This window comes from Capricornis sumatraensis, chromosome 8 (genome assembly GCF_032405125.1).
Source record: "Capricornis sumatraensis isolate serow.1 chromosome 8, serow.2, whole genome shotgun sequence".
NCBI classification, from domain to species: Eukaryota; Metazoa; Chordata; class Mammalia; order Artiodactyla; family Bovidae; genus Capricornis; species Capricornis sumatraensis.
Window position 1 is genome coordinate 86,657,020 of NC_091076.1, and position 22,192 is coordinate 86,679,211.

General features: G+C 49.5%; 2 protein-coding genes across 2 annotated transcripts; one reads left to right on the plus strand and one right to left on the minus strand.

Annotated features, from left to right (window-relative positions):
- Positions 1-222: 222 nt before the first annotated feature.
- Positions 223-9,232, minus strand: SGCA (sarcoglycan alpha). Its single transcript, XM_068978444.1, has 10 exons — positions 9,195-9,232; positions 8,226-8,348; positions 7,966-8,120; positions 7,718-7,790; positions 7,195-7,393; positions 6,600-6,762; positions 5,250-5,458; positions 5,024-5,050; positions 606-798; positions 223-338 (listed from the first exon to the last, which is right to left on the minus strand). Exons 1-9 carry the CDS (start codon positions 9,229-9,231, stop codon positions 618-620), a joined length of 1,167 nt encoding a protein of 388 aa, XP_068834545.1. The 5' UTR covers position 9,232; the 3' UTR covers positions 223-338; positions 606-617.
- On the plus strand, positions 3,837-4,364 carry LOC138082785 (histone H1.9-like). The gene has a single exon (XM_068976122.1). It carries the CDS (start codon positions 3,837-3,839, stop codon positions 4,362-4,364), a length of 528 nt encoding a protein of 175 aa, XP_068832223.1.
- Positions 9,233-22,192: the final 12,960 nt, after the last annotated feature.

Sequence of the window (22,192 nt, forward strand, 5' to 3'; positions counted from 1 at the left end):
GTTCATGTGAGGATCAATATTAAGGCTGCATATGCAGGTCCCTCCCTCTTACTTACAGAGCATTTGAGAAATGTGAAAACGTCGAGAGTCCCGAGGTCAGGCAGCAGCCCCAGGTTACCTCTGTGAGGGCTGGGCAGGAGGCTTCGGAGACAAAAGCACAGCAATCGACGAGCAGAGCGGCAGGTGTTTATTCTGGGGGTTCTGATCCCAAACACCCGGTGCCCCACACCATCCTCCAAGCTTGGGGTCCAGAGGGCCAAGAACTGGAGTCAGGAAGAAGGATGCGGTCGTGGTGATGGCCGCTCTGAGTGGGGATAGAAGGGAGGACAAGGCCAGGGCTGGGATGGGAGCAGCAAAGAGAAGAGAGAGTGGGAGCCTGTGAGAACCAGGCCTCAGTTCTCCCGCTTTCCCCATCCTGACCCTCGGACTCTGAGTGCTTGGCACTGGGGGCCACACCCCTGGCACCGCTGGACACCGTCCCACCGCTAACCTGGGCAGCAGACAGGTCTGTGTGCCCCTACCCATCCGCCAACCCCCCGCGACAGTCTTGAGATGGAAACCGCATCATTCCCAGAAAGAAGCTGGCACTGCCCAGCTGGACCCACCTGGGCTGGCGCTCAGTGCTGGTCCAGTATGAGGGGCACCTGAGCGCTGTCCACTTGCGGGGGCAGCCGCTCGCCTGTGTGCACGTTGAACATAGGCAGGGTAGAGAGTGGCCTGGGCACCTCTCGGCTAGACGCCATCTGACGCAGCTCCTCTGTGTTCCCACGGATGGTGCAGTGGTGAACCATCTGGATGCTAGGGGCACAGGAAGGAGACATACACGATGGGGGGAGAAGGACAGTTAGGAAGTTCTTCGGTGCCAGCCTCAGTATCCAGTGACTTCATAGGCTCTGGGTGCAGACATCCTGAGTTCAAACCCGTGTATCCTCTGCAAGTTGCTTAACCCCTCTGAGTTTCAGTTTCCCCAACTGTAAAATGAGGATAATAAAAGAGCCTACTTCCTAGGATTGCTGCGGAGTTTAAATGAGAAAATACAGGTTGGGTGTTCAGAAAAGTGCCTGGCACAAGGTAAGTGTTCCTGAGATACTAAGACATGACTAGGTGCCCACCGCGGCATGGATTTTCAGAGGCCACTGTTTGCTGGGCTCTATGTGGCTTCTATATTCTGATGGTCCCCTGGGTCCCTTCCAGCAATCAGTTTCCATTTCTAATGCTGTCTCCCTTCCCCATCATCCTCATTTCAGTCTGGCAAACCTATCTCCTCCACCTTTTCCTCGCTGTTGCCCAAGTTCTCTCCCTGGTGGACTTTGGCTGCTTATGTTTTAGATCCTCAAACCTTGACCCTCTCCCACCCTGCCCCACACTGCCCCCAGCACTGCTTAGTGCAGATGCTAAGTCTTACTTCCTGTCTGTGTCTGAGACCCGGTCTCCTTGAGGCTGGGACCAGGCTCCACCCTCACCGGGCTGGAAACCCTAGGAGGGGCTGAATGAACTGACCGCCACACCCATTAGCAAGGCCCTCCTGAGCTCTAGATCCAGTTTCCTCTAGGAAGGCTGAGCCTCCTTCTCATCTGACATTCTCATGGGCTTGTTTTCTGCTGTCTGGGAGCAACTTTAATTCATTTTGAGAAGTAGGGTAGCACAGTGGTTACGCACGAGGACTTGCTTTGGGCCTGAATGTGAGTTCCTCTGCTTACTGGTTGTGTTACCCTGTGTGAGTTATTTGAACTCTCTGCCTCCATTTCCTCAACTGTAATAAAGCTGTTGTATGAATTAAATGAATTAATGCAAGAAAAACATTTACATGTACAGGTCAGCATACAGCCAAAGATAGCTATTATTATAGGGAGTCTTCTGTTGCTATTTTTATCACTGGTATTATTAGAGTAGGTCCACTGATGAACTTGGCCTCCAGTAGAAGGACATTTCCAAGCCCTTTGGCATGAACCCACCCACACTTGTGGGCTTTTCACAGACTCCCTGGTTGCCGGGTCAGACAGACAATAAGAACTGGTTTTCTTAAAGGGGTGGGGGCCCCAGGCAGGGTGGAAGCCATCCTTCTTACTGCTGGATTACTGATCAAATTCAGAAGGGGGAAATGTTTTCCATCTATATCCCCATCTCAAGTAGTGGACACAGACTCCGGCTGGAGTCTGAGAGATAAGACTAAAGGAAAGATTTTCCAGCTTCCTGCTGAATGAGCCACTCTCCTCCCCAGGGAGAATAGAACCAAGCACTTTCTGGCCAGCAGAAGGAGGTGGAGCCACCCTCTTAAGGCGAGGGGAGGGTCAAAATGAGCTCTTGAGTCTGGAATTTGGCAAGCAGAGTTGTCCAAAACACAATTTTCCATTCCCAGGCGAAGGGAGGCTGAGACGGGAAGGGAGCAAAAAGAGTGTATAAGTGGAGGCAGCCAGGCAGGTAATAATCTCGGGCAGGGGAGGCCTTGGTCGATGGGCGCCCCTCCCCACCCCTAGCCCCACATCTGGGTCTCATTACTCTGGCAACACACACAGGTGGAAAAATGGTCCAGGGACGTGTTTTCCAGAGCAGGAGCAGAAGTCAGAGCCACAGCGCCCTCCCCCACAATCTTCCCACATCAGCACTTGGGCAGAAAAATGAACAGGCAGGCATTCACACACACACACACACACACACACACACACACACATACACACAGCCCCTTGAGCCCTGCCTCTGGCACACAGCTCACAGGAGAGAGTCGTTGGGCTGGAGGATGTTCTGACCAATAAAATCTGATGCAGGTAAAAACCAGGCAGTGGATTCACTATTTTGGATAATTTCAATTTCCTCGAACAAACAAAAAGAAAAATGAATAAAATTGGACTTTGTAGAAATAAATCAACATAAAATCCATACCAGCAAGGGCTAATTTCACACACACATGGTAAAACTGGTTATTGACTCAAGATTGATGGTAGAAGCATATTTTCCTGACATCAGCAGAGCTAGAAAACTGACTCAGGAAAGCTGGACATGGTGGAAAGTAACTGGTCAGAAGAGAACATTCTCAATGGCAGAAGATAAAATTGGTCAAATTTGGCACAGGCCAAAAAAAATTGAGGAGGAAAATCCAAAACTTACATAGAAAATCACTGTTCCCAATAGGGGAAAAAATTCTACCAAATAAACATGAAAACAGAAAAGAAGGAAATCCTTTTTATTACTTTATTAAAAAAAAAAGTTGATCAAGGAATTAAATTGAGTTAGATAGATCAAGGAATTACATTTCTGTTCACGCTGGGAAATTTGTTCCCCATAAAAATTCAAAAATGTAGGTATAATACTGATTCTAAAAAGTTTTGTGTCTTCAACCCAATGAATTGAGATGGTGGGGTCAAAATGGTGGGTTTAAAACTGGGGTCTTGGGCACCCTAAAATCAGCTGGTGAGCAATACCCACCACATGGGTCCATCCACCTGACTCTCTCAGCCACAGCCCTTCTTCCCAGGCTAGGCATGCCAGATGCCCACACTCAGTGGTATCTCCCCTCTGCCCCACCTAGGGGGAACAATGGGTCCACTGTGACCTCACAGGATTCTGGTGGCCTCACAATGTCCCCCTGAGGTCACTACAGAGATAACCTTAGCACCCCCTGCACCTCAGGCACCAGTCTGCCAAGGCCAGCGTAGGTGATCATCCTCGGTCCTCTTTCTGGCCACCCAGGGCAAGGCTCGGGCCAGAGCCCTACAGGAAGTCTCTGAGGGAACCAGGAACTGGGGAACCTCCCGCACCGAGGAGCAACCCAGGAGAGACTTCTAGCCGCCATCCTGGAGGTCTCTGCACCCAGTTCCCTTCACCCACCCCAGGAAGAGATGCAGAAAGACACTTCGCTGCCACCGCCATCTGGGCCCTTGGCCTCCAACACTGCCCTGGGGGCAGGCGGGCAGGCCAGCTCATCTGGACTCCCAAGCAAGAGCGAGATTCGGCACTGCACCAGCCCCAATCCCCACCGGAAGCCGAGCATAACCAAGGTGATCCTGGGGTTCGTGGCAGACAAAGGGGCAGGCCACCGCGTGTCCCTGGCCGCCCTGAAGAAGGCTGTTGCCACCAGGGGCTACAACATGACCCGCAACGCCTGGCGCTTCAAGCGAGTGCTCAAGGGGCTGGTGGACAAGGGCATGCTCAAGCAGGTGACAGGCAAGGGGGCCACAGGCTCCTTCCTCATGGGCAAGAATCATGCCTCCAAGTTTAAGCTCAAGGCCAAGAGATGGCGGCAGCGGCGCCAGCGCCGGCCTGGGCAAAGCCAGCCTGGGCAGCGCCGGTTGCTCAGGGGCTCCAAACCGGGGCACAGGCGACCCATCAAGGGGGTTCGCAGGGCGGCCAAGTGCCGCCGCAGTTAATCAGGAAGGTTGGGCAAGCAGGCAGGGGTGCCAGGCCCGCCACAGGCTCAGTGCAGTGAGAATAAAAGGAGCCTAACTTATTTCACACCTGCCTCCTGGAATCTTTGGGGTTCAAGGGAGTGGGAGAGGAAGAGGTTTGGGGGGCACACAGGAAAGGTAAGGCCAGGGGTGGGGGAAACCTGGTCAAATATAAGGGTAAGATTTGGGAAGGGCTGGAGCAATTGAAAGCATCCAGATATTAGCTAGTCCAACCGCATTATCTTATAGGTGAAGAAACTGAGCCCATCACAGCAACTGTGCAGCAGAGCAGAGCCTTGAACATAAGTGTCTGACTCACAGTGAAGTGTGGTTGTGTGTGTGTGTGTGTGTGTGTGTGTATGCTGGTGCACACACTGGCAGCCTTGTAAGTTGCTTCCCAAACCCTTTCCCCGAAGGTGGCAGCAGATCCTGTCCCACATTAGACTCTTCCACGGAGACCAGAAAATGAGAAAGCCAAGCCAGGATAGGTGGGATCCAGCCCCCAACCAGCCCAGGATTGGAGAACACAGACTAAGTGTGGCCCCATTATCTGGGATTTGTCTGCTGCCCATGGAGGTTGGAGGGTCCAGCTTACTAGTCCAGGGGAGCTCCCACCCATCCCCCAGACTTCTTCTACTCACTCAGAGGTGGCCAGGTCTCTCTTCAGCCTGTGGAAAAACAAGGGAGGGGATTAGCTATTATCCACAACCCTCCTGGTGCAGGCCATGCAAGGGGCCCCTGCTCTTTTCTTGGCCGTGGATTCCACTCTCAGAGGGATCTGGGTCTCCAGGCAGCACAAGTGCACAAGGCGTCTACAATGTGAGCACCAGCCTTGGTGCCCTCCCTGCCCTCTGCCCCCATACTCACCGTCCCTCCCGCCGGCAGCACATAACATAGGCCAGCAGCAGGGTTAGCAGCAAGGCCACCAGAAGGGGAACCAGGAGGGTGACGAGTGCATCGGTCAGGAAGTCTCGGGCTGTGGCCTCGGTGGGCGGGCAGAAGAATGGGTCATGCTCCAGGATCCCACCACCTGGAGCAGGTGCCTCGTCTGCAGGCTCTGGCACTGACTTGTCCACCTGCTCAGGAAGCCGAGGGTTGACCCAGGAGTGGATGACTAGACACAGAGCCCCCCCAGGGCACAGAGCAGGAGTTCTACTCCATGAAACTGCAGGGATTCCTCCCGCCTTGCCTCTCCCAGCTTATGTGATGGAGCAGGACAAGCACTGGTCTAGAAACCAGGAACAAAATTCTAGGAGAGGCAGGACCATACAGGGGTTAGAGTACAGTCCTCAGGTTTGAATCCTGTTTCAGAAAACTTCTGCGCTGTGATGTTTACCTCTAGGTGCCTCAATTCCCTCATCTGTAAAATTGGGATGCTAATAGTGGTACGGGTCTCCCGGGTGGTTGCAAGGATAAAACACACGGATTGCACAGTGCCTTACCCATAGCAACTGCTCAAGAATATTGATTACCAGTTTCTGGCTGTGCTATTGGTCAAGTCACAGGAAGGGTTCCTAGCCCTGGGAACAGGATCTCTAGGGACCCTAGACACCTCAGCTCCATATCCCAAAGAGCAGAAGTGAGCATCTTTAGTTTATAACACGGGGGTGAGCTATCTATTTCATGTTGCAAGATAATTTGCTAAGTGACACCTTAGAGGAAAGGAAAGTAAACAGAGCTGCCACACAGAAACCCTAGGTGGAGAAAGAAGTTTGGCACCACTCGTGGGAGTGACTGTTGTAGCTGTTGAGTTGGGTGGGCACAGCTGGGGCTCCAGAAGCTGGAGATTATGGACTCTATTGCCCTCTTGTGGGAGAAGGTAGAACATCAGGTTTGTGTGTGTGTGTGTGTGTGTGTGTGTGTGTGTGTGTGTGTGACAGAGACAGATAGGGAGACAGTAGAGATAACTGGAGTGACAGAGATGGGATAGGAAGGTGAGGATGGAGGAGACCGTGATGGGGGCCCTGTCCCGCCCCCACTCCCAGAGCCCTCCAGAAGCTGGAGATTATGGACTCTATTGCCCTCTTGTGGGAGAAGGTAGAACATCAGGTGTGTGTGTGTGTGTGTGTGTGTGTGTGTGTGTGTGTGTGTGTGTGACAGAGACAGATAGGGAGACAGTAGAGATAACTGGAGTGACAGAGATGGGATAGGAAGGTGAGGATGGAGGAGACCGTGATGGGGGCCCTGTCCCGCCCCCACTCCCAGAGCCCTCCTCACCAAAGACACATTGCACCAGTCAACCTGGAAGTGAGGTGCCAGGGTGTCATAGCAGGACAGTAGTGGAGGCTGGCCCTGGGCACAGCGAGCGTGGCTGTCGGGGGATGCCACCATCTTCAGGCAGGTGGAGAAGGGTGAAGCAGAGCCCACCTTGATGTATACCCTGGGCCCAGACAGAAACCACTATTAGATAACTGAGGGTGCCAACTGAGCACTGGAGATTTGGGGGTCACGCCCAGCCTGAGGTCTGGGATTATGGTGAGAGTACACAGAGCACCCCAGTCTTCTGGGGACCTTGTCCTCCCGGCAATATCTTTTAATGGATAAATCTTTCATGTCCTAATGGACACGAGGAAGTGCAAAGTTCAGGGTAACTAGGGTTTGGGCCCTGGAAGGGCAAGAGGAAGATGGCACGACCAGAAGGAAGTGGACAGTGTGACATGACACTAGGAGGTAAAGACTGGCGTGGTGAGCATGCAAGACAATGGATAAGGCCCCACTTGGAAGTTAGGGAGACCCATGTTCTATGCCCACCACCTAGACAAAAGGTAAGCGGCTCCCTCCTCCAGGAAGCCCTCCTGGGCTGCATACCTACCCTTCCTTGCGGCCCTCAATAGGAAGGGGGACTCGGCCCCCACGGTCCAAGGCAGAGGTGATGTTGACCAGCTGGAGTTCCCCTGGCTCCCAGAGCCCCCCCAAGGCTGTGAGGAAATGGCTGGCAGGTGTCGAGGGCAGCACTTCCTCCACATCATGGCTGCGCACCAGGAACTCAGCCTGGTATGGCAGCAGGGGGCCTGGGAGGACCAGGTGGGCACTTCAGACTGTACCCAGCCCCCAGCCCTGCATGGATCCTTCCCAAGCCTCCCCCCATCTAAGCTCCTCCCCATAACCCCTCAGCTCCCTTCCTTCTGCCTAGTACCTCATATATCACAGGCCTCAAACACCCTTCCCCGACACCCACAGCCTCAACGACTGGCCTGTCAGCAGAGCAGCCGAGAACACAACTCCAGTGTTTTCAGGGTGTCCTGCCCCCGACTAGTTGCTTCTACAACTTCTTCCAGGGGAGATTCCCCCAAGACTGGCATGATGGGGTAGGGATGAGACGGGGCTGGTGGTACCTTCTGGGTCCCCAATCAACAGCACCAGCGTCTGCTGGGTGGTGTTGAAGCTGTCCCGATTGTAGGCTGTGACCTGGAGGATGGAGCAGGGGGCTGAGAGGTTGGGTTGGGAGAGAAACGTGGTGCAGCTGGGCCTGGTGAGAGGAGGCTGAGGAGCGCACCACATTAAAGGCAGGCGACTCATGCAAATGAGGGAGCGCCGGGTCCCTGCTGCATGCGACACAGCCAACTGTGGCCCCTGGTGGTACCTCAATGACCTGGTGCCCACGATCTTCTGGAGTGGCGGTGCCATAGAGGAAGCCAGGCTGGTAGGGGCTGCGCTGGGTATAGCGGAGCCACCGAGGCAGGTCTGGGTGTCCCTGGAGGTGGGCGTGGTAGGTGATAGGGACGGGAGCTGGGACAGCTGGGGGAAGGGAGGAGAGGGCATTGGAGACATGACAGCAGCCTCCCCCAGCCCTGGGCCAGGCACCCCCCCAGCCCACCCCAGTGCCCCTCAGGCCCTTCTCACGGAAGACATGCTCAGGACGCTGCAGGAAGCTTTCGTGGTCCAGGGTGTGTACAAAGACCCGGCCCACAAGTGGGTGCAGGGTGGTCTGCTGGGCCTCGGTGCCCCCCAGCCCTTCCAGAAGACCTGCGGGGAAACACGACCCCAAACACAACGGCCCAGCCTCAGTCCCAGCCGGGGAATAAGGTCCCCTTTCCACCCAGTCCTTGGTGGCCCCGAGAGACCAGAGAAATGTGTGAGAGGAGAGGGACAGCTTTGCTGGCTCCCAGGAAGGGCAGGGGGGGGGCCCTGACTGTGCCATGCACCATCAGTGATGAGACCCAGACCGTAGTTTGGTTTGGATTCACGGAAGCCCCTCACCCCTCATTTTAGGCCCCCAGTGAGAGTCACAATGGTCGAGGATTAATGTCTGGCTGAGAGGGGTGTGTGGGGGGGGGGTGTGTGTAAGCGCACTTGGAAAAGAATTCCAAGCTGACTATCTGGGAGGCAAGGGAGGAAGGGAAGAAGGGAGGGAGAGGGAAGGACCCCTTGGAGGAGGCAGGTAGCCACTCTAGGGCCCCCCCTAAAATGCGGGGGGAATAGGGTCCACACCAGCGTCCGCTAGCAGCGGAGCAAAGGGAAGCCTGAGCCTGGAGGCCCAGGGAGAGGATCTGCCCCAGCCGCCCTCACGTCTTCCCAGGGCCAAATTTAGCCTGGACCCAGAAAGAAGCCAGCCCAGCAGCTCATTACAGGGCCCCAGCGCTCTGGGCCTGTGTGGTTAAGGCCCAGCCTGACACCCCACCCCTCAGAGTTCCCAGCAACCCCCGCCCCGGCACCTCACCTCCCAGCCCGTTTCCTAGAGCCCCACTGATGGGAGAATTTATACCCCAAAGTCCTTCTGGCCCCTGCCTCACCCCAACGACCAACCCCTTCCCTGAGGATCTTCTCACCGCCTCAGCCTGGGCCTCTCCCCTGAAGAAGACCCCAGCTTACCCCCAAGGAGAGAGACCCAGACTAGCGCTGCCGCCATAGCTGCCCCAGGCTGGGCCTGCCTGTGAGTGACAGAGGCAGGCGCGGGGAGGTGTCCCAGAGCAGCTGGGCCCGGATCCAGCAACAGGGCCCTCCCCATCCCCACCCGGAGCAGACGCTAAATCCGGGGTGGACCCGGTCTTCACAGGACACGATCCCTCCAATCATCTCCAGGCAGAGGGGTATTTTCTAGATCCCTAGCCTAACTGCCTTGATTCCCCTCTTAAAACCCTAATGACTCCCATTGCCCTGAGCTCCCCAGCGGCTGATGAGCTTCAGGCCATGCCTGTACCTGGTCATGCTATCTAGAATCCCCGCCTCTCTTCACTACCCCCACCACACATACACACACACACACACACACACACACACACACACACACTACCACAGGCTTCCGCCCCACCTCACTCTGTCTACACCACTCTGTGTAAGCTGTTCCTTCTGCCTGAGTTCCCTTTCTGCCCTCATCCTATCAGCAAACTTCCACTCACTTTTCAAGACGCAGAACAGGCACCCCCTCCTCTCTGAAGCCTTTCTGTCCTCCATCCTGCCCCAGGCTGAGCGGGGCTCCCTTTGTCCCTGTGCACAACCCAACCACACAGCATTGTGGGTGGAATGGGATCTTAAGATCCGTGCATCCCTGGACCTGTGTGAGGTTTCTTTCTGGCCCTTGAGACAGAGGGGGTTGCCACCAAACCCGCAAGCAGATGCCCCAGGCAAGGACATCTGGGATCTTTCCTGGGTTGGCCTGAGGGGAGGGTGTTGGCCCGCAGACTGGGGTGACCCGTGGGCAGCTTAACCCAATCCTGGTCCCGCCCATCTCTCCCACATGACCATCCCACCTGTCCCGGGATAGCCACAGATTCCAAAATGAGCGCCCACTCAGGCTGTCAGACCGGGCAGGTATGTTTCAGAGTCCCTTTGGTACCTCTCTGCCTTCTCAGAGCTGAAGGGCAAGAGGAAGGAAAGAGGCAGAAGAAAGTCAGAGAGCTCTGGGGGAGCAGGCAGAGGTGCCAGAACCCGGCTAGTCGCCCGGGCCCCAGCCCCTCAGTGGCAACATGTGATTCCCTCCCTTCCTGGCTGCAGCTTCTCCTACTATTTTTAGAGCCACCCAATCACACCCTCAGTTGTCTTAAGGTGGCATTGCCCGAACCCAGTGCCACCACGCTCACTGAGGCCAGCCTTTCTTATTGATCCTTCTCTCTTTTCCCAAAACCAGGGGAACCTGGGACTGGGCCAGGAGCCAGGTGAAAGTGCCCTGAAAGTCTCCACTGGCCCACAGAGGACTTCCCCACCTCAGGGCTGTCCAGGTTGCAATCTGCTGCTATAATACTCAGCACCTCTGCCCTTTGAGGCCTAGGCATAGTGCGGGCGATCACAAGATCTTTAAACCTAGTTTGGAAAATTTTAAATAAAACTAAAGTATCCAGAATAATATAATGAACCTCCTTATACCTATCACCGAGCTTCAACCATGATCAACCCACGGCTGATCTCATTTCATGTATATACTGCCCAATTAATTTCCTCTGTCAATTTTTCAAGAGGAATTTTTGAAACTTTATGACTTTTTGAAAATATAGTCATGCATCCAGTTCAAGATGGCAGAGTAGAAGGACGTGCGCTCATCCTCCTGCAAGAGCACCAAAGTTGCAACTAGCTGAACAACCATTGACAGCAGGACGCTGGACCCAAAAGAAGGTAGTGGAAGTGAAAGCGAAGTCGCTCAGTCGCATCCGACTCTGCGACTCGTGGACTGTAGCCCACCAAGCTCCTCCATCCATGGGATTCTCCGGGCAAGAATACCGGAGTGGGTTGCCATTTCCTTCTCCACAAAAGAAGATAACACACATGCAAAGACGAAGAGGAAGCCACAGCAAGATGGTAGGAAGGGCACGATCATGATCCAATCAAAACCCATACCCGCCAGGTGGGTGCCCCACAGGTTGGAGAACAATAATACCAAAGAAGTTCTGGAGCTACTGTGAAGGTTCTGAACCCCACGTCAGGCTTCCCAGCCTGGGGATCCGACAAAGGGACTGAGAATCCCCAGGGAATCTGGCCTTGAGGGCCAGTGGGATTTGATTATAGGCCTTCCAGAGGACTGAGAGAAACAGAGATTCCAGTCTTGGAGGGCACAAACAAACTTTTGCATGTACCAAGACCCAGAGGAGAGGAGCAGTGACCCCACAGGAGACTCAACCAAAACCAGCTAGTGATGGAGGGCCTCCTGTGGAGGCGTGGGTTGGCAGGGGCTCGCCACAGGGACGGGGGCACTGGACGGTTCTTCTTGGTTTAAACCCTCTTGGGTTTGCCATTAACCCTACCATAGAGCCCACAGACCAGAGAGCTAGGTCACCTCAGGCCAAGCAACTACCAGGGAGGGAGTGCAGCCCCACCCATCAGCAGATAATTGGATTAAAGCTTTACTGGGCAAGGCCCTGCCCACCAGGGCAGTTTTTCCCATTGCTAGTCCCTCCATCGGGAAGCTTACACAAGCCTCAGCCTCATCCATCAGAGGGCAGACAGAAGAAACAAGAAGAAGCATAGTCTCACCGCAGCTGAAACAAACCATGTTACAGAAAGTTAATCACAATGAAAAAGCAGAAAGTTCTGTCCTAGATGAAGGGACAAGATAAAATCCCAGAAAAACAACTCAATGAAGTGGAGATAGGCCACCTTCCAGAAAAACAATTCAGAATAAAGATAGAGAAGAGAAGATGATCCAGGATCTCGGGGAAAAAATGGAAGCAAAGACTGAGAAGATGCAAGAAATGTTTACCAAAGACCTAGAAGGATGAAAGAACAAGCAAAGAGAGATGAATAATACACTGGAAGGAATCAATAGCAGAAGAAATGAGGCAGAAGAACAGACAAATGACCTGGAGGGCAGAATGGTGGAGATCACTGCCAAAGGACAGAGCACAGAAAAAAGAATGGAAAGAACTGATGACAGGCTAAGAGACCTCTGGGACAACATTAAACACATTCACATTATAGGGATCATGGAAAGAGAAGAGAGAAAGGAAGGACCTGAGAAAATATCTGAAGAGATAATAGCTGAAAACTTCCCAAGCAGGGGAAAGGAAATAGTCAACCAAGTCCAGGAAGCACAGAGAATCTCAGGAAGGATAAACCCAAGGAGGAACACACCAAGACACATAGTAATCAAACTGACAAAAATTAAAGACAGATAACATATTAAAAGCAACAAAGGAAAAAGACAAATAACATACAACGGAACGCCCATCAGGCTATCAGCTGATTTCTCAACAGAAACTCACAGGCCAGAAGGGAATGGCATGACATATTTAAAGTGATGAAAGGGAAGAAACTACAAGCAAGAATACTCTAACTAGCAAGACTCTCCTTCAGATTTGATGGAGAAATCAAAAGCTTTCCAGATAAGCAAAAGTTAAGAGAATTCAGCACCACCAAATCAGCTTTACAACAAATGCTAAAGGAACTTCTCTAGGCAGGAAACACAAGAGTAGGAAAAGACCTATAGAAAATAACCCCAAAACAATTAAGAAAATGGTAATAGGATCACACATATCGGTAATTACCTTAAATGTAAATAGATTAAAACATCAACTAAAAGGCATAGACTGGCTGGGTGGATGAAAACACGTGTATGTATGCACTTCCAAGTCCTAAGTCGCTTCAATTGCATCTGACTCTTTGAGACCCCCTGTCCTGTAGCCCAGGATAGGCTCCTCTGTCCATGGGATTCTCCAGACAAAAATACTGGAGTGGGTTGCCATGCCCTTCTCCAGGGGAATCTTCCTGACCCAGGGATCGAAACTGTGTCTCCCGTAGCTCCTGCATTGCAGGCAGAACCCAGCCAAAACCCTGCTTGGGACTTGAACCCATGTGGCCGGGACTCAAACCCAGCCAAAACCCACGGTACTTGGTTTCAGGACCTAATGAAGCTGGGGTTCTTGATGAGTCATCGCAGAAAGAATTCAGGCAAGAAGTGGATTTATTCAGATACAGAGAGAAGCACACTCCAGAGACAGAGTGTGGGCCATCACAAGTGTCGTAGAAAACCTTTATATATATATAATATCGGAGAAGGCAATGGCACCCCACTCCAGTACTCTTGCCTGGAAAATCCCATGGATGGAGGAGCCTAGTGGGCTGCAGTCCATGGAGTCACTAAGAGTCGGACACGACTGAGCGAATTCACTTTCACTTTTCACTTTCATGCATTGGAGAAGGAAATGGCAACCCACTCCAGTTTTCTTGCCTGGAGAATCTCAGGGACGGGGGAGCCTGGCAGGCTGCCGTCTATGGGGTCGCACAGAGTCGGACACGACTGAAGCGACTTAGCAGCATGTATAATATATATATTTTAGAAAACTTATTAATTTTTGTCCCACTAAAAAAATTATGACATTTTGATTCCACTTGTTTGACTTAGTATGAATAGAATGCTAGATTTGTAATTAAAAAATAGATATGCAACTAGCAACAGAGATTTACTGTATAGCACACGGAACTATAGTCAATATTTATAATAACCTACGATGGAAAATAATTGCAAAAATAATATAAATTTTATAACTGTACAATAATGATATAATTTTATAACTGCATAATAACTATCTAACTGTATAATATAAATTGTGTAACTGAATCACCTTGCTGAGCACCTGAAACACTATAAGTCAACTATACTTCAATAAAATGTATATATTTTTAAAAATAACTGCAAAGAATATACCTAATCACACATTTTACATAAGGTTAATTTCTTAATATCAGATCTATAGAGTTCAAATTTCCAATTTTTCATACATGTCTTTTCTTTTTACAATGCATTTGTTTGAATCAGGACCCAAATAAGATGCATACATTGCATGTATACATATTCATTGATAAGCTTCTTTGAAATCTCTTAATCTATGGGCTCCCCCTTCAACTACCATTCTCTCTCTCTCTGGCTTCCCTTGGGGTAACCAGGTCATTTGTTGTGTAGTCTGGATTTTGTCTGGACTTTGCTGATTGCAACTCTACTGTGTTCTTTAACATATTCCTCTGACTACTGTACTCCTTGAAAACTGTATTTCCTGTACGTTGTTATGTCTCACAAATTGTAGTTGGGTTGAGATTTCCTGATCAGTTGTAGGTTCCACTTCCTCTGGCAAACCATTTCAAAGGTGATCATAGGAGCCCATCTTGAGCTTGTAATTTGTCCCATTCAGCTGGAGCATCCATCTAGGGAAACTGGAAGGTCAATTCTGCATCTCAGTCTCTCAACCGTGTCCACAAAAGCCCAGTCCAGATTCCCACGCCTCTGCCTTACTCCTGCTGCTGGGGCACTGGCTTCAGCTAGCTGATTTTCTGTCCTTGCTGCTTTGCCATCCGCACCTGTTTCCCCAGCTTTCCGCCCTATATTGGCCATTCAGTGTCTCAGTTTAATCCCTTTGGTCCTTTGTCCCTGTCTGTCCCCATCTCCATCCATGTTTGCTGAATAAATGATGAATTGAATATCATCTCTCCAATTCTCGCATTCCACTTCTGTCTCTATGAATCTGTCCCTTGACCTCTGAGCCATATTTTTTTCATCTGCATCTGAAACGGAGGTTTAGATGTCATGAGGGACAAAGGAAAGGGATTATCGTCATTGTGATCCCACCGTCGCATCCGCCTCCTAGACTCCGCCCTCATCTTTTTCTCCCGCATCCTCTTCTCTGCCCCCAGCAAAACAAAGGGTGTGATCTCTCATTCTGCCACGAGAGGGCGCATTCGTCTGTTCCAGCCCGACCTGCGCCTGCGCAATATTGGGCTAGAGCTGGGTGGCCAGTCGGAATCTCAACAGACCGCCCCGCCCCGGGCTAGGGATACACGTCAGAGGCGCTTGCTGAGTGCGGCGGCTAGAGGGGACCCACAGCCTCTTGTCCTCCCCTTCCGGGTCCAGAGGATGTTCTCCCAAAACATCAAAATAGTGAGGAGGACCCGAGGGGAGGCAGAGGACTGGACACAATGCCCTCTTTCCTGCCTTCCCCATCATCTATATCATTCCTCGGACTTAAAAGGACAATTCCATTTTTACCCACCCCCACGACATTTGGGGGAACCAGCCTGAAGACCTAAGTGTACCCATAATACCCCTCCCCTACTCGGCCTTTTATCGGTGAACTTGTCTTCAAAGGGGTTCCTTGAGCCTCCTGACCGCCCACAGCTATCAATCTTGAATCTGAGAAGGCCAGAGGCCACCCCTGGCCAAACATTTTAGCTTAGAGGAGATAACAGAATGAGAGGGTCTGTCCGAGGTCCCACAGCAATCTGCGCAGCTAGATCTCTGGACTTGGAGCTGAGTCCTGTCCAGACACTCCCTTTCTGTAAAGTGGGGGCAGTAAGGGTTGATGAGATAATGGAAGTGAAAGTGCTTTATAATCTGTAAAACTCTGGAGGAAGTAAGGGGGCTTTTATTTATTTATAACTGACAGTGCAAGGCAATAGCTGCCCAGGGTCAGCCCACTAGCACAGCTTGAGAGCTGGGAGAGGTCAGATTTAGAAGCCATCTCTTCTAGAGGATTAGGAGATAAACAGAATTTCACTGTCTTACCAAGGACTTGCCAACATGGGCCCCAGTCTCACCAAAACCAGAACGAAGGTAGCTGAGGTCATCACTGAGAAGTAAGAAGCACCAGGGCAACGACTTCCAGTGAAAGGTGTCTCCATCAGGCTGCAGGAGGAGAGATAGATAATTACATGCCTGAGGCCTGGGGCCCTGGCTGGAGAGATCACTGAAATATTGTAGATTCTGACACTAAGGAAGTGCTGAAGCTCTTGAACTTTGGCAGTCTGTTCAAACTGCAGGCCACTCTGCCCACAGTTGGGATGAATTTCACAACATCACATGGAAACTTGACTCTTGCTGCTGTCCTAAACCTTGGACAAAAGAAAGAAAGGAAACAAAGTCTCTGACCTGTTTTTTTTTTTTTTTTTTTTTTTTTGCGGATGGTATGATTATTTAAACGGAAAACCCAAGAGATTCCATAGGTATGTTGTCAAGAGTTACTCAGAGAGATCAGCCAGGTTGCTGGACAAAATTTAACATCCAAATTCAAATAGAATACAGAATTCAACAGTGTTTCTATACTCAAGCAATAACTTATTAGAAACTAATATCTTTTTAGAAAGAAATCATACACAAAATTAAAATTGTACAGAACCCAGAAAAAAAAAACTTAGAAAAGATATTAAAAGATATTTATGAAGCAAAACTAGGCTATAAAACCATGAAAACTACCAGCTAGAAAAGGAATAAATTGAGCGACGGAGAGATATATTAAGTTTAGGGATGAGAAACCTCAATGTCACAAAGACAGTTCTCTCCATAAAAATCTTCTGATTCAATCCAAGCCCACTAAATATTGCAACAGGGTTTTTCAGAGAGCTAGGCAAGCTGATTCTAAAATTCATATGGGAGAGAAGAGGACCAAGAAGAGATTAGACAATTCTGAAAGGAAGACTTATTTGAAAGCGATAGTAATTAACACAATGTGGTATTGTTGCTGGGCTAGACAGAGATCAATAGAATAGAGTGCCCAGAAACAGATCCAAGCATATGTGGGAATGTGATTTATGACGGCAGTGGCCTTGCAACTTAGCGAGAATACACATTTCAATAAAAAATGTTGTAACAATTGACTTTTCATCCATAAATATTAATTTCAGATGGATTAAAGATCTGAAAGTGAAAGACAAAACTTTAAAATAATTATCAGAAAATGTAGGAAATCTCAGGAAGGAAAAGTTTTCTTAGACGAGAGACATAATTTATAAAAGATCAATTTCACTACATCACCAAAAAAAAAAAGCTTTCTCCTATGAAAATGACATTATAAACAAAAGATAAGCAACAGCCTAGATGATAATATTGGTAGGACATACAGCAGATAAAAGGTTAGTATGTGGGTATTGATCTCCCACACATCAATAAGCAAACAAGAACTTTGAGTGCCACACCAAATGACATTCTTTTCCTTATTCCTACTGATAGACTCCTGATTCAAAAGTCAAGGGTCTAGGCTTTGGATGAGGCTGGGCTTTCCCCGTTCCCATCAGGTGAACAGTTATTGGTCTAAGGAGAGCATGCTGATAAAGTTCCTCTGGTCAGTGATTGGTTTAGATATAGATATGTATACAGTTCTGTCCACTGAGACCAGAAGGGAGATTTCCTGTGGGACTCTGGGAAAAAAAAAAAAAAAACACTGAGAAGAAAGCATCATTTATTTTGCTTCTGGACATTGTTGTCTGCATGAGACACCCAGGGAAGAGGCAGCCATCTTGGACCATAAGGGGGCCAGCCTAGGAAGCAAGAAAGAACCTCTTCTTTGATGTCACAGTTGAGTCTCTGAATGAACCAAACCTAGGACTCCTTGTTCTGTGAGATAATATAACTCCCTTTTTTTTTGCTTAAACCACTTCTAACCAGACTTTCTGTAACTGTATCAATAGTTGCACTGGGTAGCGAAGGATGTGGATGTAAGCAATTTGCCTGGAAGAAACCCAGATGGCCAATGAGCATGATAAGATGTTCTGCCTCAGAGGCAAGGAATGCAAATTCAAATGAGATACTACTTCACACCCATCAGATGAGCAAAAATAGAAAGTCTAACAAGAGCAGATGTTGGCAAGGATGTGGTCAGATAGGACATCTTTTACAAATGCTGGGGGCAGGAGCATAAGCTGGCTACAGAACAGCTCAGCAAGACTGGTCTAGGTGACAGTGTGCCTGCAGCCTTGGCTTCCCGCTCCGAGATGTACACTCCAGAGATGGGTTCAGATGAGCACAAGGATGCTCATCACAGCCCTGCTTATTACAGAAAAACAGAAACAACTCAAAAGCCCATCAGCGGAGGAACTGGTAAATAAGTTGTGGCTTGTTCATATGATGAAATAGTAAACAGAAGTTAAAATCAATGAACCAAAGCCACATATATCAATGTGGCTCCATTATGAAAAGCACCTCAAGTGAAAAAAAGACACAAATTATACATACAGCATGATGGTCTTATATACATTTTAGTAATACAGAAAGCATTATTATATGCTGATTTATGAATACTTAAATGTATAGAAAAAGTATGAAATTATGGGCCAGACTTAAAAGGGAAGGAAATTCTGACATATGTTACAACGTGGGTGAATCTTGAGGACATTATGCTATTTGAAATAACCCAGTCACAGAAGGACAAATACCATATGATTCCATCTATAATATAGATTATATATGATGTACCTAGAGTAGTCAGTTCAGAGACAGGAAGTAGAGTGGTGGTTGCCAGGGACTTGGGGGTGGGGGCCTGGGGAGTTACTGTTTAGTGGATAGAGTTTCAGTTGGAAAGAGGAAAAAGTTCTGGAGATGGATAATGGTGATGGTTGCATCACAACGCGAGTGTACATAATGCCAGTGAACGGTACACTTAAAATGGTTAAAATAGTGATTTTTATGTTATGTATATCTGACAATTAAAATGGTTATTAAAAAATTCTGGACCATAAAGGATGCATTCCAAATTTTTGAGAGTGGGTAGCGTTGGCATGGGATTAGGGATAGCGTGGGATTAGGGAGCCAGAGAAAGGGGTTTCAGCTAATTCTCATGTTCTGTTCTTTTATTTGAAAGAACCTGCAGCAAAAATGACACAGTAACAGCGGGATTTTGTGTTTTGTTTTGTTTCCTTTTGGCCACTTCCTGCGACGAGGGATCTTATTTTCCCAACCAGTACCCCCTACTTTGGGAGTGCAGTGTCTGAACCACTGGACCACCAGGGAAGTCTCTGCTGGTACTTATAAATCAGTTTTGTTTGTGGACTTCCTGGGGGCTTCCCAAGGGGCACTAGTGGTAAAGAACTCGCCTGCCAATGCGAGAGACAAGACAGATACGGGTTCGATCCCTGGGTCAGGAAGATCCCATGGAGAAGGAAATGGCCACCCATTTCAGTATTCTTGCCTCGAGAATCCCATGGACAGAGGAGCCTGGCGGGCTACAGTCCATGGGGTCGCAAAGAGTTAGACACAACTGAAGTGACTCAGCAGCAGCAGCAGTTGGTGGAGCAGTGGATAAGAATCCGCCTGCCAATGCAGGGGACATGGGTTTGATTCCTGGTCAGGGAAGATTCCACATGCCTCAGAGCAACTACACCTGAGTGCCACAACTACTGAACCTGCTCTCTGGAGCCCAGGAGCAGCAGCTGCCAGGCCGACATGCTGCAGTTACTGAGGCCCCTGTGCCTAGAGCCTGTCTTCCACGACAAGAGAAGCCACCCCAATGAGAAGCCAATGCATTGCAATGAAGAGTAACCCTCTCGCCCCCCACCCCCACCCCACTCACCCCAGCTAGAGAAAGCCCACACAAAAAAGTAGAAGATCTGCTTCAGCCAAAAAAATTTTTTTTAATTGTTTGTTATGTGATTCTTTTTCTTTTTTGGCCTCTAGCAGGGATCGAATACAGGCCAACAGCAGTTGAAAGCACCACATCCTAATCACTGGCCTGCCAGGAAATTCCCTGAACTTTTCTTATTTTTTAAGAAACTTTTCAAACTAAAAGTAAAAACGTAGGTGTGTAAATTCTTTTCTCTCTCAGAACAGAGAGTTCTCTAAAGTAGAACTGCCCTGAAGTGGCAAGATTTGCCACCCTAGTCCTCACTGTCAAGGCCTCCTGAAGTGCAAGGGGTTTAGCATGGAGCCTTAGAGCTGAGCTGCTTTTGCAGAGGGTACCTGGGCTAGGCACATGCAGCCCGCTGAGCCTGGTGGAGCTAGTTGTTAGGGAACCTGGCAGGGCCAGTATCTGCTCTCCCTTGACCCTGGGCAGATGAGGCAAAGGCTGACGGGAAGATGCCTTTTGAGAGCCAACCTCTTTCCCAGGCACCCACTGCAGACCCAGACAGCACATGAACAATAGAAACCAACATCAAAACACGGGAATGTGTAATAATAGCACTTGGAGCAGGCAGGAAAAAAAAAGAGTTCTTCGAATCTGCTGATGACAAAATAACATTGCTCAATCTTTCCGTTTTTTTTTTTTTTTTCCTTTGACTTCCTTGCATATCTCTCGAGTTCCCATAGCTATGGCTGTCTGCTTTACAAAATACATATTTACAAGCCCTCTAAGCCTGGCTAAATATAGCCTTTCCTTTAAAGCAACTGATGATTTGGAGAAATCTTTCCTCTGTCCTATCCTTTCCCTGCCCCCAACACACACACACACACACACACACACACACACACACACACACACACACACACACACACACACACACACACACAGCCTGACTCCTCCTTCTAGGTCTCCGTCCTAAATCTCAATGCATCTGAACTTTCCAAGTGACATTAGAACAAAATGTGGAGGGTGAATGAAAGAAAGAGGGGCCCAAGCAGAGGGATCCAGGAAAGGCAGTCTCCCAGCTGCGGGAGGACCTCAAAGAATCCCTCTCTCTGCAGGGGCACTGGAAGCCTTGAGACACTAAGAGGCAGAAATGAAAAACCCTTTAGGAGGTAGAGAAGCAAAGTCACCTTCACTCCAGGGATGATCCCAAAAGATCTGGAGACAAGGTGTGCTTATATTTCAGAATCTCATATAACGAGAGGCCCCATAGCCCAGTGGAGACACAGGTAGAAATGCAAATATTGATGCCTTGTTTCAGCCACACCTCCCCACACATGTACACACATACCCTTACATGTTTGGATAGCCATGTAATCAATAACAGCCTACACACCAAGTTCAGACATTCAAATTTGAACAATTTGATGAAACTGAGGCTTAGGGAGTAAAAACAACTAGCCCAACCAAGGTTGCTCAGCAAGTGGGTGGAAAAGTGTTAGTCACTCAGTTGTGTTCAATTCTCTGCGACCCCATAGACTATAGCCCACCAGGCTCCCCTGTCCATGGAATTCTCCAGGCAGGCATATTGGAATGGATAGCCATTCCCTTCTCCAGGGAATCTTCCCCACCCAGGGATCAACTAAAATTTCCTGCACTGCAGGCAGATTCTAAATGCATGGAGGTAGGGCTTAGTTCATGCTAGGGCATGTAGCTCAGAGGGTAAAGCCTCTGCCTACAATGCGGGAGACCCGGGTTCGATCCCTGGGTCAGGAAGATCCCCTGGAGAAGGCAACCCACTCCAGTACTCTTGCCTGGAAAAGCCCACGGACGGAGAAGCCTGGTAGGCTATAGTCCATGGGACATCACAGGGCTTAGTTCAGACCTTATAAACCTCTGTCTCTTTTCTCCAAAACTGGAAAGTCACTTCCCACTTCATGTCTCAGCCTTCTTCATTCCCACTGGGAAGAGGTCAGCCAAGAGCCACTAAGGCCCCTTCAACACTGACCTCCTGGATTTGAGCTCTCCTGTATGTAAAATGTATTCACAGGTAACCCTTTCCAGCATCCTCAAATTAGCCCAAATCTCTGGCAGAGGAGGACAAAAGCAGAGTAGTTGGAACAGGGGCCACTGGCTCACCACAGAATGACCAAAGAGCAGGGTCTAGGCCAGCCTTTGCTCAGGTGACCCTAGCCACGGAAATACCACTTTCCTAGGCTAAATCTCAAGACCCAGGGCTGGAAAGAGAAGGCAACCTTGGCTTGCCCACCCCAGGAGTCCAGGGGTCTAAGAGCTCCAGATTTATTTATCACAAATCAGTTCTCTCTGCATTTCTCACCTATCTTTGCAGTTAACACCTGATGTTTAAAAGGCAGGCCTCAAGGAACAGTCTCAGAAGGCCCTCCTCAAATTTGAGGATAGGTGGGAAAATAAGGAGGGGCTTTATCTGGAGGAAGGTTGGGTTCGAATTATCTCCCCCTAAAGAAGCCTCCAGGCTTTTTAGCAACAGCTGGAAAAGGCACACACCCTATCTTCTGTGTTCCATCCACCTTCACTTCAGTTTACCCTTACTGAGCACAGAAAAGCTAAGTAATTTGTGCAAGGTCACACAGCTAGTAAGTA

What these genes read in the sequence shown, in the direction of transcription:
- SGCA (XM_068978444.1), bottom strand. Translation starts at nt 9,231, where the DNA reads ATGGCGGCAGCGCTAGTCTGGGTCTCTCTCCTTGGGG. An exon ending in CTGGGTCTCTCTCCTTGGGG is followed by an intron (nt 8,349 to 9,194) that starts GTAAGCTGGGGT and finishes GTTTCCCCGCAG; the next exon opens with GTCTTCTGGAAGGGCTGGGG. An exon ending in GTTGATTGGGGACCCAGAAG is followed by an intron (nt 7,394 to 7,717) that starts GTACCACCAGCC and finishes TGGTCCTCCCAG; the next exon opens with GCCCCCTGCTGCCATACCAG.
- LOC138082785 (XM_068976122.1), top strand. Translation starts at nt 3,837, where the DNA reads ATGCAGAAAGACACTTCGCTGCCACCGCCATCTGGGCCCTTGGCCTCC.